The sequence below is a fragment of the Molothrus ater genome, chromosome 2, assembly GCF_012460135.2.
Source record: "Molothrus ater isolate BHLD 08-10-18 breed brown headed cowbird chromosome 2, BPBGC_Mater_1.1, whole genome shotgun sequence".
In the NCBI taxonomy this organism is placed as follows: domain Eukaryota; kingdom Metazoa; phylum Chordata; class Aves; order Passeriformes; family Icteridae; genus Molothrus; species Molothrus ater.
This window is the reverse complement of record NC_050479.2, coordinates 21946923-21963626: the sequence shown is the minus strand read 5'-3', so window position 1 is coordinate 21963626 and position 16704 is coordinate 21946923. Positions and strand designations below refer to the sequence as shown.

At 36.4% G+C, this 16704-nt stretch overlaps 1 protein-coding gene across 6 annotated transcripts in view; it reads left to right on the top strand.

Annotated features, from left to right (window-relative positions):
* Window positions 1-16704, top strand: part of STS (steroid sulfatase) — a 124221-nt gene that overhangs the window by 16186 nt on the left and 91331 nt on the right. For all 6 annotated transcript variants that reach the window (XM_054513986.1, XM_036386465.2, XM_036386455.2 and 3 more), the window contains 3 exons: window positions 7913-8065; window positions 9761-9882; window positions 13205-13327. In XM_054513986.1, the coding sequence (XP_054369961.1) occupies window positions 7920-8065; window positions 9761-9882; window positions 13205-13327 (391 nt within the window). In that variant the 5' untranslated portion in view covers window positions 7913-7919. The remainder of the gene's footprint in view (window positions 1-7912; window positions 8066-9760; window positions 9883-13204; window positions 13328-16704) is intronic.

Genomic DNA, 16704 nt, shown 5'->3' with positions numbered 1-16704 from the left:
GGCTATAGCTGACTTCAATTAGAGAATTACCAATATTCCTGTAAAATAATCATTGCTGTTGGTTTGATCACTCTGGTCTCTTTTGTTTTAGAGTAATGAAAGAATAAAATATTTAAAATGGAATATTCATCATATTGCTATACAGTCTGGAAAGGAAGAATACTTAAATGAATCCCTTGGAGGAAAATTTTGCTACTGATACTCCTGAGGAATTGTCCCCAGTTCTTAGATTTCTAGTAGGAATTACTACTCACAGAAAAAGAAATTGTTACACCAGTAAGGTTGGGAGAGTGCATCATACTAATTGAAATCTCCATGTTTGTTTATTACAAAGAGGGATTTTTTTTCCATATTTCATGCTGAGAGCCTACAGACAACCAACAGGGTGGAATTTATTTCATGTAACTATTACTTTTGTATAAATCTAGTCTAAACTAAGTTTTAAGGCTTTCTAGTCTGTGGAAAGAGGTCATGAGCATTCCTTCCAAAATTTCTTTATACCAGTCTTAAGAAAAAATTAAGGTGCCTGTATCTTCCTATTGATTAAAAAGAAAGCTTAGGTAATTAGCTCAGACTAAATGCCTTACTTGAAGATTAATAAATTCACATGGATTTTCACTCATGGTTTGTACCATGAGTGTTTACTTGCTGTGGGCCATATAGGTACTTAAATTCTACATGGGTAAAATCACTATTGGTTGAATTTAGCTTTGTCTTAATTTTTCTATCTGGTACAATCAGCAACATTGAGAGTCCTTAAGTGTTACCATAATGACAGTATAAATAACAATAGAGCTCATATAAAAATAATAACTCCTTGAGAACACACTAATTCAAATGCCTTTTTTCTTTAAATGAAGTATTATTTTGGAAATGACAGCATATTGGGTAATTTTCTTGCTGTGCTACTTGTTAACCTTATGTAGCAAAGAAAATTAACTTGCCATTTCCCTGCAATTTTCTCTGGTAAATCCCTCTGTCTAGTAAAGTGATTGTAGGTAGAGGAATATGGTGTTATAAAATCCAAAGCTTTGATCGTGACAGACTCCAGAGGATTCCATTAAGTAATTCAGGAGAGAGAGGTGGGTTTTGTTGGGGTTGTTTGGGTTGTTGGTTTTGGTGTTTTTTTTGTTTGGTTTCATGTTTTCTTTTGATAGACATTCAAAGGCTACCATTTCAGTGAAAAGGGTTTAGAATCTGCTTTCAGATTAAAGGAAGATAAAATTCAGTGCTCAGTGGTTGGTTGTGCTACTGTCCCTCAGTGACTTAGAGCAGGACCTAAATTCCAACCTTCAGATCACAGATTCCAACCTGTGCACTGTACCTATGAAGGCATGTGTTGTTGAAGTTGAGTGTTTTAATCCAATACTATTTGTTAAAAGAACTTCATTTAAATTTTTTTAAACATTTCAATGAATATGAATGGAAACTCAAAGGAGACTAGTTTGGCTGCAGTTAGGCAAAGGTGAAGAGTTTGTAACCAGTCAGTGAGATGAAGCTGTGGTTTAATCAAATTAACATCAAATTAACAGTTTGGTTGCATCCAGTTCAAATGGATGTAACCAAACTGTTAATTTGATGTGTAAGAGTCACAGTCTTGCAGAGCTTTAGATTCCTTATCTCCTTGCATAACTCCAAAGTGCAAGATTTGAGGCACGTAAGTTCTTCTACATGTCCATTTGACACTCTTGAAGAAGGCGTTCTCAAAAATAGTCTTTTCACTCAACATCTGTGTATATTAAAAAAACCCTGACTCAACATCTTTCAAAATTGTAAAGTAAGCTAAATATAATGGCTGAGTTTAGCTAAGCCCTCAAAGTATGTAAGAAAAATTTATTTCAATTGGTTTGGATACTTACATCTAGTCTCCAGTGAGTGACATGACATAGTCACTAGTAATTAATTACTCGCGATTGGCTTTTTTTTTTGTTTTAAAAGATTTTTCATTCTGAGGATGGTGCATAACTGGCAAATAAGATTACTACCTGTTTTATCTCGAGGATTTTCTTATGTTGCTGACCAGAGCCCATAACCAAAATCAACTTTTTAATGAGCATTTGGCTAACGGACAATTTTGTGAAACAGTAGAAGGGTAAAAATGTATGTGCTCTAATATGTGCATCTAATTATATAGGATTTTTTATTACAAATAAAATAATTACATTATATCACAAAAAATTATATTTTACTCCATTCAGGCTATAATTTGCTACCAGAAAGAATGTTTATTATTTACTAATGCTCCTTTTAAGTTCTGTAATTTAGTTGAGACAAAAGTAGAAAATTCTTGAGAGACCATTTTAAAAAGATACCTAAATTAAGCTTAGATCTGCTAGGGGCTCTGTGGCTTTATCTCTGTTTCATTCAGATTCAATAATTATTCACACTTAAGAAACATGATTATTTGTTTTAATGTTTTTCTCAGCTTATAAAGTGAAATTTCTTTCTTGCAATGAGAAAACTTTTAGTTGATTAAATACAGATTTTCATATATGTATATAGTTAGGATGCATACTGAAATATAATGAAAAGTTTCAGAAAAACAGTTATATTACATCAAAGATTCAACAGATATTACCGACTTGTAAGAGAATTAATTGAATCTAGCAAATCTTAAACTGCTACCATAAAATAATTATACATAATATAACTTTGCCATTTCTTAAAATTTAAAAGCTTACTCTTTTTTTTTTTTTTTTTTTGTTTGTCACTAAGCTGAAGAATTTTCTCTGCAGAATCTTATGGAGGGCAGGGCTTTCTCTAGTTTGTTTACATTGTGATTTTTTTATGACTTTATAGAAATTTTTGGAGTTTGAGCATTCAGTTAAGCAAGGTAATTTTTTTTTCTTTTTCTGCATACTGCTTAAGGATAACACAGCATTTTTTAATGAGGTCAATATCTTTAAGTGTTGCTTATTTCATCAGAAAATACCGTACCTTCAAGGATAAACTATATTAAGCATTTTCTCAAAGGGTTCTGTTACATTAAAAGAGTAGTTTGCAGATAAATTGCTTAATCAAAGTTAATAAAAATGCTGAGGTGATTCAGTTGGGAAGAGATCTTTCAAAGACTTTCATTTAATTGTTCCTGTAAAAATGCATGTGTCTGTAGTAGTCAGATGATTATCCAGCACACAGCATCATGTGACGGGTGAGCAGCTGGCTCGTGGGTCAGGTGCAAGGGGTTACAGGGAACAGAGTGACTGGTGACTTGTCACTAGTGAGGTTCCACAGGGCTCCATTGTAGGCCCAGTACTCTTCAACATCTTCATAAAAAATGCAGGACTGGAAAGTATACTAACTAAACCAGCCAATGATGCTAAACTGGGAGGAGCTGTTCACTTCTTTGAAGGCAGAGAAACCCTGCAGGGACCTCAACAAATGAGAGGACAGGGCAATCACCAGCCATTTGAAGTTCAATAAGGGCAGGTGGAAGATCCTGCACCTGGGATGGTGCAATCCTGGATGTATAGACAGACTGGGGATGGAGAGGCTGAAAAGCAGTGCCAGGAAAGGGGCCTGGGGCTCCTGGTTGATGGCAACTTGACCATGAGTCAGCAGTGTCCTGGCAGCCAGGAGAGCCAACCCTGTCCTGGGGGCATCAGGCACAGCACGGCCAGCTGGGCAAGGGAGGGGATTGTCCTGCTCTGCTCTGCACTGGGGCAACCTCACCTTGAGTGCCGGGGGCAGTTTTGGGTGCTGCAATACAAGGAACACATTAAACTATTAGAGAGCATCCAGAGGAGGGCCACAAAGATGGTGGAGGGCTTTGAGGAGAAGCTATATGAGGGGTGACTGAGATCATTTGGTTTGTTCATCCTGGAGATGGGAGACCAAGGGCAAACCACGTTGCAGTTACAACTTCCTCATGAGGGTAGGACGAGGAGCACACACTGATGTCTCTGGTGATCAGTGACAAGATGCGAGAGAATGGCCTGAAGCTGTACCAGGGAAGGTTTATATTGGATATTAGAGAAAGGTTCTTCACAAAGAGGGTGGTTGGACACTGGAACAGGCTCCCTAGGGAAGTGGTCACAGCATCAAGCCTGACAGAGTTCAGGAAGTATTTGGATAATACTCATGGGCAAATGGTGTGACTCTTGGGGATGTCCTGTGCGGGGCCAGAAGTTGAACTTTGGTGACCTTTTTAGGTCCCCGACTTAGGTTATTCTATAATTCTATGACAGCCATATCTTGAGTCAGTTATTCTGATGGAAAAAAAACAAAAACAAAAACAAACAAACAAACAAACAAAAAAACAAAAAACCAAAACCAAACAAGAACCCCCCCCCCAAAAAAAAAAAACCAAAAAAACATCCCCAAACCTCTTTAGCCAGCATTTTTTAATGAAGAAAATAAAAACCTAAAGAAGTGGTTGGTGAAATAGTGGGTTGTGGATCTGTTTGGGGCTTTTCTTTCGTTCATTTATTCTTACATATTTATACTTTGGGTTTTTTTAATGCTAATAGAAAATATGTATTAGAATCCCAAAAATACAATTTGGAGATATGTAGAAAAAGTAGGACATGTGTATATGCCCCCACATACACATGTATATGTGCATATGGATACATCTGTGTGTATATGTGTTCGTGTCTATAGGTTCCTATACAGTGATTTAAGTATTGTAGGTTGGAATAGGATATGTGAAATACAGATTCTTATGTGGCTATTGTTGTAGGAGATTAGGCACCTCTTGAATCTATTCAACTTATCAGCCACCTTGGAATGGAAGAAGCTACTTTCAGTTCTATTATATCATGGGGAAAGTGAAGCAGAGGTTAAAACTTGCACTTACGTGCCCCATATGCAAAAAAGAAGGAAAAAAGTTGCCAGATGAATGTGAAACACAAGCCTTCAAAGCTGATGCCTACTGAAGGGCCATCTAAAGAGTGTTACAGAAGTAAAAAAACTAAAATCAAATTGTTTCAATGCAAGAAACCAAACCACAAGTTAATCAATTAAAAATAAACAGTAACAAATCCATGAAGGTTAAGAGATCCATGGAGAGATATTCATTACAATGTTCTCCTCTCGAAAATGCCTTTAATGCTGGCTGCCAAAAGCTAAAAGGCTGTGCTAGTAAAAGATTTTTTTGCCAGGCTTTTTTTAAAATCTTTTCTTAAGCATTTGAATTGGCTCTGGACAGAGAGGAAACGTTAGCTGGAAGCTTCATCTGATTTTGTGTTTTCATTTTTCTGTTAGGTCTACATATGCCTGTGTTTTCACCAGGAGAAACCCTGGTGTAATACAGAGAGCCCTCAGCATTCTCAGAGCTTCATTCTTCTCACGTCTTTCCCTTTAGCTCCTTTGAATTTCTTTGCTGTTGTCTGTTCCACTCAATTTCATCCATCTGATTCTTCTTGCTTTCTATGCACATCCTTTCAAGACATATGAAAATCTGTTGCAGAAGGAGTACACCAGAGAAATCATAGTTGTTTGGATTATTTTTTCCCTGTTTCCTTGTTGATTTCACTTCAGGGACATGAAATCAGGTGAAGGCAAATAGCTCAATGTGTGAATATCTACAGATATTCCTTCAGTGTAGAGAGGTATCCAGCAGTAATGTATCAGAGACAACATTCAATAACCTTTTGGCTGATTTACAAAATGACAAATGGAGTTATTAAATGAGGCTATCTTCTGTGGGTCTTGCAAGCATCCATGCAATTCTACATAATGTCACCCTTTCTCAACATGCCCATTGCCATTGTCCTTTGAGACCTTTGTAGTCTGAACATAAGAGTAGGAACGTAAGATCTGGCTGCAGTTTGTTCCTGTCCTCTTGGGTCAATTTGGGAGTAGTTGTTCTCTTGGAATGCATGGGAAACAAATAATTTTTGTTTATCCTTTCAGGGAAGAAAGGCAAGTCTGCACCATAGTAGGGGCTACACAGCTTCGTTAGTATGGTTGTTTGATGAAGGATGAAGTGGATGTATCCTATGCAGAAATGCATTTACTCTCTTAAACTTAGAGCTTATGTGTTTTATTTTCCATGTCTGAAATGAAGTAGATTGCTTTCCATGGGATAAGCAAGAGAACAATATACTGCAGTGATAAGGCTGGGATCTTTAGAGGCTCCTGGCTGAAGTCTAAGCCAGAACTATGATCACCAAAGTGTTTATAAAATATACCTTAAGAAGTGAAACATAGTTAATATAGTAATTGAGTTAAAGCCCTCTTTGTACCTATACTTCCTGATAGAACAACAATAATGAATTTGGGAATCAGAAGTCCCAGTCTGTTTTGGTTGATCCCTACTATTTTGATCTCTTCTCACTTATGTTAGTCCCAAATCTTATCTTCCCAGATTCTTTCCAGTCAGTTCTCTTCATTGACCATAATCATAACTCCTCAGCTCTTTCCTCCCAGACATTCCCTGTTCTCTCTTGCCTCTGTTCCTCAGTTTTGTTTTCCTGTTCACTGTCATCCCTTCCAGTTTCTTTATTACTGTGCCATTTCTCCTCATTTCTGCCTGCAGTTCTCATTCCAGCTGGTTATCAACTCCCATTCTTGCTATTAATGTCAGAGTAAACTCTTCTAGTTCTGCCTATTTTGTCTCCTCTACAAATAGTTTTGCCCATCTCCTTTCTTTGTGAATCTGTCTCCCTTAATGTCTAGTCTCTTTGTACCAGGTCTTTCAGTTTTGACTTCTTTATCTTCTCTCCAGTTACATTATCTACCATAATTCATTGATTTATAAGATTTTTCTTTCTTGACCAGCTATCCACATTCTCTCTGGAAATTATTGTCTCTCCCTTTTTTACCTTTTCACTTACAAACTTATACCTTAGTTCTGGTTTCTTCCACTTGTTGTCCAAGAATAATGCAGAGTGCAGGTGTGACTCATGCCTCACCTGCATTTTAAAAAGGCTGCCTACATCCAGAAAAGATGGGAATCTTACTAAGAGACGGAACAGAGTCTCTGTTCTTTTTGATGTGTGTGCCTGGCACAGTCCATTCTAGCCTGAAGGCACTCAGTTTCAGCCAGGACATGGTCAGTGCAGTTTAACACAGAGATTCAACAAGTTCTGATTAAGGTAAAACAGCATTCATATCATGCACGTCTGCAAATGCTCTGCTTTTACTATAAAAGCGTATAATGGTATATTGTGCTGTGTACAATACATCCTTCTTCCTGTTTTAGGTTGGATATGGCATGGGAATTGTTTATAGAACATTGTGATATGATATAAAATATTTTTAATTGATTTTGCTATGACCCTGGTATTTGTAATGTTTGTGAAGAGCCTTTTCTTAAACGTTCCTTACAATAATTTCATAGTGCATCTCTTCACTCTCTTTTCCATAATATTTATAATTTTCCAGAAACTTCAGCTGGTTTTCTTTCCCCATTGTTGAAGAGAAATCAGTAATTTACTTCGTTAGTGGAATTGATTAACTTTTTTTTTTGCAGTGAACCTTGGAGGTTTAGGTCCTAAATGATTTCAGATTCTGTATTACTTAAATAACATTTGTAGCTGGGAAGAAAAACCAACCAACCAAAAAAAAAAGAAAAATAAAACCAAAAGAAAACAAAAAAAGCAAACATGCACACAAAAGATAAAAAAATCCCCAAGCTTGGTAGCTCTTATGATTTATTGCTTTATAGTAGTGCATGTGTATATGCAAAATTGCCACTGAGGTTGTACCTAGTTCTTTATTTGTCTTTATTTAAAGGCCTCATCTGTGTAAAGGAGTAGAAGGAAAAAATACCCATATACTAAAATATGCATTTTTATTTTTAAGAAGTGTGAGAGAAAAAAATGCTTTAAAAAACATCCAAGAAAAAAAGCACCATCTAAAAGCATTCAATCTTTCTTTTTCTCTTTTACTATGCAAAGTGTAATGATAAGAATAAATTATATTAACAATCTATTTATTATATTTTCCACGTGTTCTTACACACCAGGAGGAAGATGGGGCTCCTTTTTCTTCTAATAATTTGCCAGTGTGCCATAAACAGCATCAAAACACACAGTGTTTCAAAGCCCAATATAATTTTACTGATGGCTGATGATCTTGGTATTGGAGACCTGGGATGTTACGGGAACAGAACCTTAAGGTAGGATGATAATTTAGTGGAGTCATAGCTTTATATTTAGTTTTCAATGGATTTTTAAAACTAAAAATGCTAGAATATTCAGAGTTTGATTAGGTTTCTTTATGAGTAACCAAATTTATTAACTTTTCCAGAGATTTGAATATTCAATCCTTATTTTCTTTTTTTGACCAAAGTCTTAGCTAATGCATTTATCCTGCTGAAAAGTTGCATTATAAACAGAGGATTGAGCAATCAACCAAATAAGGGTAGCTCTAGAGAGCTAAACTATAATCAACAATTTTCTTCTAGAATATACATGACACAAGTAGTATGCATTAAAAGTATTTTGAAACACTCATGATATGGGACAAGCTTGTTGTTAACTAACTGGAAATAAAGAGCTGATATTTGCCCTTAATTTATCTTCATACAGTAGTCAATGTATTAATTAAAGCAAATGTTAACATACTTGAATAATACATTAGTGTGCCCTGGGATGTTTCTTGCTACCAGCTTAGATGTGATGGTTGTGTAAACAGAGCAAGTGATATCAAGCCATTGTGTTTCAGTGGTGCAAAGTTAAATAAAACATTCAGACTAAAAGCACTGTCTGTCAAATGTTAAATGCCCTTTTTCCTACTGATAGTTAGTTAGAAGTAAAATCTTCTCATAACTCAGAAAAAAATACAAATCAAGTTACAGCTTCAGGTTTTAAACAAGGAAAAATACATAGAACATTGATGCTTGGATCACTCCCCTCACAGGCACCAGAACAACCTCAAGATCTATATTCTCTGCTGAGAGAATTCAGAATTAGATTTTTGGAATATGATGAATTTTCATCCTAGTGATTGTTATCAGTAGGTGACTTTACAGATAGAAAATAATTCCATTGGAAAATTAATGTTTCTGACTATTCAGACTTAGATGATGGGAGCACTAGTGTGCCTTGAGGTCATGGTCATTAATCTCCAGGGTCAGAGAGCTATTAGAGCATGCTGCAGCTGCTGGCCAGGCTGCATTAGTAATTTTTATCTGTAGAACCAAGGACACAGGATTTCTTCCTGCAGGACCCAGTTTTAATCTGCATGATGAGCCAGGTCACAGACAAGTTTCCCATACAGATATGGAAGCTAGGTTGTGCCCCTGGGTCTAATATAGCAGACATAATCATGTCAGACATGTAGATATTGTTAATATAGAGCATAACACAGACTCATAATCATTTGAATCTCTTCTAATAGCTTATAGCACCACACAACATTATCCCAACCCCAAAAAGCCTGTGCTGGAGAGAAACTGAAGAGGCATCAAGTAGGGAGCAAGGAAGCACAACCTTTCTCTAGTCTCTCTTACCCTCATTACTGAAGCAAAAATGTTGTAGAAATTACAGTTCTGGTCAAGGAACACATTAAAAAGGGTTGCAATACTATAGGTCCAGGTGTTGCAGTTTAACACTTGCCATGAAGAATAGAAGAAAGTGGAGAAAAAGATTTTTGCTGCAATGTTACAGTGTCTCTGTTCAGATGCCCCTTTTAAAAATATCTGACATGATAGTATTTGGAATTGCAACCCCACCATGCATTCGATAATTTACATATGGTAAATTTTTACTGGATTTTCCTGATAGTTCTTGCCTCAGATGCCTTGTTCTTACCATGCCTGTATCCAAATAACCATCTTTGGGTTTTTTTTCATCTGCTTGTGTTTTTCCAGAACCCCTAATATTGACAGGCTAGCAGAGGAAGGAGTGACACTTACTCAGCATATAGCAGCATCCCCACTTTGTACTCCAAGCAGGGCAGCTTTCCTGACAGGGAGATATCCTATAAGATCAGGTAAAATGCCATTACTTTATTTATATATAAATAATTTATCTTATTTACAGTAAACTATATGCAGGTATTTTGTCTGGCCTTCCTTGATTTGTTTATTATTATGAGATTAAGTAATGGTAAATGATCAGTCCTTTCAGTGACTGATCAAGCTCAGCAGAGTTGGTCTACATTAAAAATATTTCACATCTATGGGGAATTTTCACGTTTCAGAAGAGTTGACCCAAAGATAAAGTTTATTTAGTGAGTAAATTTTTTTTGTTTAAATAGCAACAAAGCAATCTAACTGTGGTTATTTAATGCCAACATTTAATCTAATGTTCTGGACTGCATCAGGCACAACATCACCAGCCAGGCAACGGAGGGGATTGTTGAGGGCAAGAGAGCTGCTCTGTGCTAGGGTGGCCTCACCTCAAGTGCTGTGGGCACCAAACCTGACAGAGTTCAAGAAGTGTTTGGACAGTACTCTGGGGCACATAGTGTGACTCCTGAGGATGCCCTGTGAAGGGCTGGATGTTGAATTCATAGATCCCTGTAGGTCCCTTCCAATTAAGCATCTCTTGTGATTCTGTGTGATTGTGTGTAGTTCCTCCACCATGCAATGACCCCAGGCTCTTTGCCTGCCTCCGCAGTTGCTTTTAGGCTGCTCCCACTGTGTTGGTGGGCAGCCCAAGTATTGAACACCACAGAGATGCATCTAGAAAGACTCAGTGGAAGAACCTAGTGTAAATACTTCTTCTCAGACATTTCAATTTCTGCTAAACCTTTTTGTTTAGACTGATGCCTCAGGTTTTAGCTTTTATATTTTTCAGATTCTATTCTGCTTTAGCGTGTAAGTCTAGGCTTCATATTAGGGGATAGTAAGCTCTCTTCACAGAATAGCTAGACGAAACAATTCCTTCTCTAGCTGGGGGCCCAAGGACAGCCAATCCAGATCTCAGGCCCAAGAGCATAAACAACAGTGGACCGAAGAGAGAAAAAAGAGAGAAAACAAGAAGGGTGGGACTTCATGGTCTAAAGATGTAATTGGACAATTAGCTCCAATATGCTAATGGACCAAAACTTATAAAAATGTAGGACCCCATGACCTGCTGCCCATTTTGTGGCCATTTTGGGTTGTGCTACCCAAGGTGGATCTATTTGAGGCCTCTTAATGAATACCTACTTTACTCTTTAGCTCTGTCTAGTCTCTGTTCTAGGTCAGCCTTCACAAGACATCAAGACAAATTATTGGGTTTGTGTTTTGGTTTTCTTTTTTTTTTGTAGGGGGGAGGTAGGGGCAGGACAGTTCATTAAAGTACTCAAGTTGCCCTGAAAACTGGGAAGAAGAGAGTAAAAAATATCTCATCTATTTGAAGTATTATTTTTGTTCCATATCTACCCATACACGACACTAAGTATCCTGTGAATACATCATGCATTTAATTTTTCTTACTTTCAAAGTACCTGATCCAAAGCCTATTTGAGTCCACGAAGATCTAGTCTGTTTATTTTAGTGTGCTGGGACTGAGCCTCTCAGTGCTTAGCCATGCAACTTTAACATTCCCTTAACATCATTTTTAGCAAGGATCATTATACATTAATCAGATCACTTGTTCATTAGTGGTAAAACATCCTGTCCTTGCTTCTGGGAATGAAAGCAAAGCAAGACTCTGGAGCCTACTTGATACGTTCGTGCTCACTCAAATCAAGTAACAAGCTTCTGCAAAAGTGCCAGCTAATATAACTTGCTAAATTTTCCATTAAATTCATCGGCAAAGGAAAATTTTATATACCTGTTACAGATACATTGCTATTAATATTATTGTAGGTAAAGTCACAGGTCATTTTCCATTTTGTTGCTTGTTCTTATTTCTGAAAAATTAAGACTTGAACTAATTTTTTTCTTCACTGATCAGCTCTCAGACATACTTAATCATTTCCATGTAGGTACAAAAATTGAACTTTGTCTTACTTAAGTTACAAAATTTCTAAATATGGACTGCTTCCCAATATCAGTGAAGAACTAGTAAAGGCTTATTATAGAAGACACTAGAATCATGATGTGGAAAAAATGTTAGAAATATAAATCTCCCGCTAATAGAGCTAAAGAAAAAGATTCCAAAATGCTGTACTGGATGAGACACAAGCTCACAAGAGAAAGGTAATGATGAAAAAAAATAAAAATCATGCTTCTGTACTTTCATTCTGGTAGCTTAACAGAATTACACTGATTTCAGTTACAAGAGCTTGAAATATGTAAAAAAATATAAATAAGTAAAATATAGATAAATATATGACTGAAGCTATCTGAAGCATTGATGAGCAAAACTATCTGGGGTGAAAAACTGAAGTCAGCATTTGAAGGGTAGGTTGAGCTCTCTTTAATAAACCAGTCTAATGAGTCATTTTCTCATGTAACCACAAGGGATACCTGAGGGAGGATTCTGGTTGTCTACATCAGTCATGTAACTTGGGCACTGTAATCATCCAGTTGCATAATTTAGACTTCCTGAAGATACATCTGCACAGATTTGCATAGATATTCTCTGTTCCTACTGTCTATTTTCAGTGCCAGCTCTCATCTGGAATCCTAGTAATCTAATTTTCATGAACCTGAGCTCTCAAGTTCCTCATCCTGAGTGCACTTTGTAAGCTCATTTGTGTTTCTCAGACTCTTAGCATATAGAAATTACTGTGCCTTATTTAGATGTTGTCTTGTTAGCCGGTACCTGATGCTCCTTTAGTGCACTCCTTCAGTGTGCAATGTGTCTTTATGCCACTGGAGCACCCCATCAATGCTGACAGCTCAAACCACTCTATTTACAGGATCAGATTCCCTCTTGCTCTTTCTGACCTCATGATATTTACATGCCCAGAAGTAAGACTGCCTATTTCAATATGACTTCTCTCAAAAAACCTTAAAGGCTTGTAGAAAACCACATATGAGGACAGGGGAAATTCTCAAAGTAGAACTTGGGAATGATCTCACTTAGTCCTCATCTTCCTTCCTTCCCTGTGTACAGGAAAAATAAATTATGCAAGATCAACTTCTTAAAATTTTGCTATACCTTAGAAAATCTACAAAAGAGGCTACAGCTGTTTATGTGATGGCTGGTCCATGGTTATAAGCTCAGAATTTTTTTCTCCATGTCTGTTTCTGGTGTCAATACAGGAAATACCTCACTCATCTAAATGGATGATTGTACCTTCCACTTGCAACACGTAGTGTCCGATTGTAATATGTCATTTAAGTGATACCGCCTATGGCAAAAAGGTGCATGCAGGACTAATGAATGGAAATTCTTTGTATTATCCTGGTCTCATTCATTTTTATTGTATTTAGGAATGGCTGCCTTCTCACGAGTTGGTGTCTTCTTATTTTCTGCCTCTTCTGGGGGACTTTCTTCTGAAGAAATAACTTTTTCCAAACTCCTGAAGCAGAAAGGTTATGCGACAGCTCTAATAGGTAAAATTGCAGGCATGCACAGCTCTGTTTTCTTTCATTTCAATGAAAAGAACATTAACTTCCTGTATAGGCTTTTAAGGGCCTGCATTAAGCTTTTCTGCCCCACAGCATAATGAATTTATTTTTCTGGAACAAAGCTGAGCACATCCCCATGCCTATGTGAAACACTAGTCAGGTAAGTATGTCTAATTCACTTGTGTAGTTATAGTCTCATTTTGCATGGTACTGAAGAAACATGACGAACAAACTGAAAATTATTCAAGCTCTTTAAAAGTTTTCAGTATAAATAGGAGTTTGATTACATCAGAGAGACAATGAGGAGTTGATCACAGGGCTGCAAGTCAGCAGTGTGCTTGTTTTTCACCAGTGTTCCCATACAGTAAATAACGCTGTACCTGGGTTACCATCTAAGTCATCAGACAAAAATGCAGATGTTTCTAGGAAATTTCTCATATTATTTGGTAGATATTTCATATAAAAAGGTATTTCTCTCTCATTATAAAGATAGTTCAGAAAACTGATAGCAGCATAAGTATCCAGTGATGGGCAAAAGGAATCATACTAGGTTAATATTAAATAGAATTGGAATTAATGTCATAAAAGTATAACATTAAAGGTTTCTGAGTTTTTTTTCTTAATTTGGCCACTGACTTATTCCACACTGCTTATATTTTAGAAGATTCTTGAGAAATTTAATTTGTGTTACATAATGTGTTTCTGTATTGGAATTGCCAGGGAATAGTTGTGCAGAGAATATCATACTGGAATATTACTAAATTGATTTAGATGAAGGATGCATGCAATTTGTTTTTTAAATGAAACAGAAACTTGCAATTTTGAGAGTAATTTCTGTTTAAAAACCCAGGGTGTTTAGCAAGGATAACAATTCATGCCAGTGTTCAAAAAATGTCTGTATTATGTAGATAAACCAGTGTCAGCGTTCTAACTAAAAATCCTACTTAGCTATACCTCAGTCTTATAAAGCATAAAATACCATGATGTCCTGAAAGAATGAAAGTAGAAAACCATAAATTCTTATCAGAAATGTATTTAATGTAGGTATACTTGAAGCATAGTTCAAATAGTTCATAGTTTGAAAAAAAAAAGCCGTTCATAATTTCTCATGTTCCTTGTGGACTTGATTTCTATTTCTCTGTATTCAATTAAAGACTGTGTTTTTTCTGTTTGTAACAAGCACAGTAATACAACTCATTTTCTGGGGCTGACCCAGTTAATGTTCTTTTTTTAACTAATTTTGCTGCAGCATGACAGCTTGCCACTTAGATCTCCAGAAGTTCTCTCCATGATGCTTAATGAAAAATTCTTCCAAGTGGCCTGAGTGATAGCTATGAGACCATAAAATGTAATATTACCATATCCTTGGAGTATAATGAAGGTTTCCAAAAATCAAGAAGTACATTAAAATTAGGGATAAAGCATATGTAAATGACAAAAAGAAAAATTATGTAGATTTGAAGACTAGATAGACAGTCTGATTCACAGCCAGCATATTTTCTGCTTTCGCTGGTGTTCTTATCACATCATATTGGTCTAGGTCAGGGAGTCTTTGCTTGTTTCAATCTAATTCAGCAGTTCCCAAAAAATTAATTGTCATATCCTGCACCAGTGATGGACTGGTATAAGGTTAATTTGAAGCCTTTCTGATCCTCAAGCCTGTAGTGTCATTTCTATATTTTTGGTCAATCTCCTCTCTGAGGACAGTATTTTTCTTCCCTAGGTGCATTTTTGTTTCTTTTTAAATTTTTTTTTCTCCTCTGAATATGAGCTTTCTTTTGTTTGATATGTCCCAAAATATATTTTATCTATAAATCTACTTTATGTATACACTTTTCTACCTCATTGTTTTCCCCTGTGACATAAAGAAGGTGACAACCAATAGCTCTGTCAGGAAAGCACACAATCAGATCTGCAACACAACAAAGTTCTATCAAAAAAAGCAGATGCATAGAATACATAATATTTCACCAGTAGGAAGAAATGCTGGTGTTTTGTTGGAAATAGCAATTCATAATACAAAAATTCCCCTTAAATTTGATATATAGTATTTTAACTACTGCTATACTCAATTACAGTAGAGTAAAGGTTAATTTCATCACTGTTGCTATCCAGTGTGTTGTCCAGCATCCAGAGAAGTTTAAAATCCACCTATGTAGCTTATATCCAAAGCTAAAATACTAATTGATAACTGGTACTTATTTCTTTCAGAATGAAGTATTCTAATGTTTGGGCACATCACAGTAGTAAGGTGTCCAAGATTGACTGAGTCTATGGAGTGGAGTTAATACCACAGTTATTCATAAAACAGCCTAAAATCTGTCCATGTTAATACCATATGTACATACACTTCTTATAAATTTTGCTATGTACTTCAAATAAATATATTTCCTAAGAACATAAAATATTTCTGTTTGCATCTTGCTCCACATCTTGTACCTTGCCATTTGTCCGAAAAACACAAAATCATTCCAAAACATATTTTTCATTACATAAAAATCAGTCTTTGTACCAAAACCACTACAGTATTTCTCCTTTTTCCACTATCTGAGGGAAAAATACAGGGGAAACATGGATTTCTGTAGTGTCCTTAAGGTTCTGCATTTTGAAAAATGGAGTTTCAAGTGAAATTTCTTGGCTGAATAGGACTTGCTTCTCACTTCCACTTGCCTTTCATTGCATTGCTTTCATTCTGCAGAAGTCTTAATTGTGGTTGATGGAGAGGGAAAAAAGCCTAGGTCTGAAATTATTATGGTACTCATAATTTACAATTAACAGCATAAATTTCACTCAAAAGCTTGGTAGAATCTGTTGAAATGCTTATGATGCTTATGTGAAGTGTCCATTCTATGAAGCATCACTTGGCAAAGAGATGAGAGCATTTTGCATTGCTCTCAGATTCAGAAGGGCCCCAGAATCTAAAGCACATTACAGTAATCTGTTCAAGCACTAGCTCAAGGCAGGGGTTATTGTCACAAGGAGTGAAGCAAAACATGTATTGTGCACCCAGCCATCACTTGCTTTTTCAGAGTAATGCATGATCTATCAAAACCTTCTACATCCCCAGCCATTTGAGAATGGCAGTTGTGTCATTCCGTCACAGCTCCCAATATAATTTGAGTGGGGGCTTCTGTTGTTTCTCCTGCTAACCTGATCTCTGCTTTGCTTGGCTTAAGTTGCTTCTCAACAAATCTTTTTCTGAGGCCCAAGTTTGTCTTGACATTGAACAATTTGTTGTGCTTGCTAAAGAAGGTCTTTAGATAAAAATAGGACTTATATTTCTCCCTGCCCTAATTTGTTATTGCAAGGTTTTTCTATCCTGGATTGTAGTTGAGATCCAGTTAAAAAATCCACTACGTATC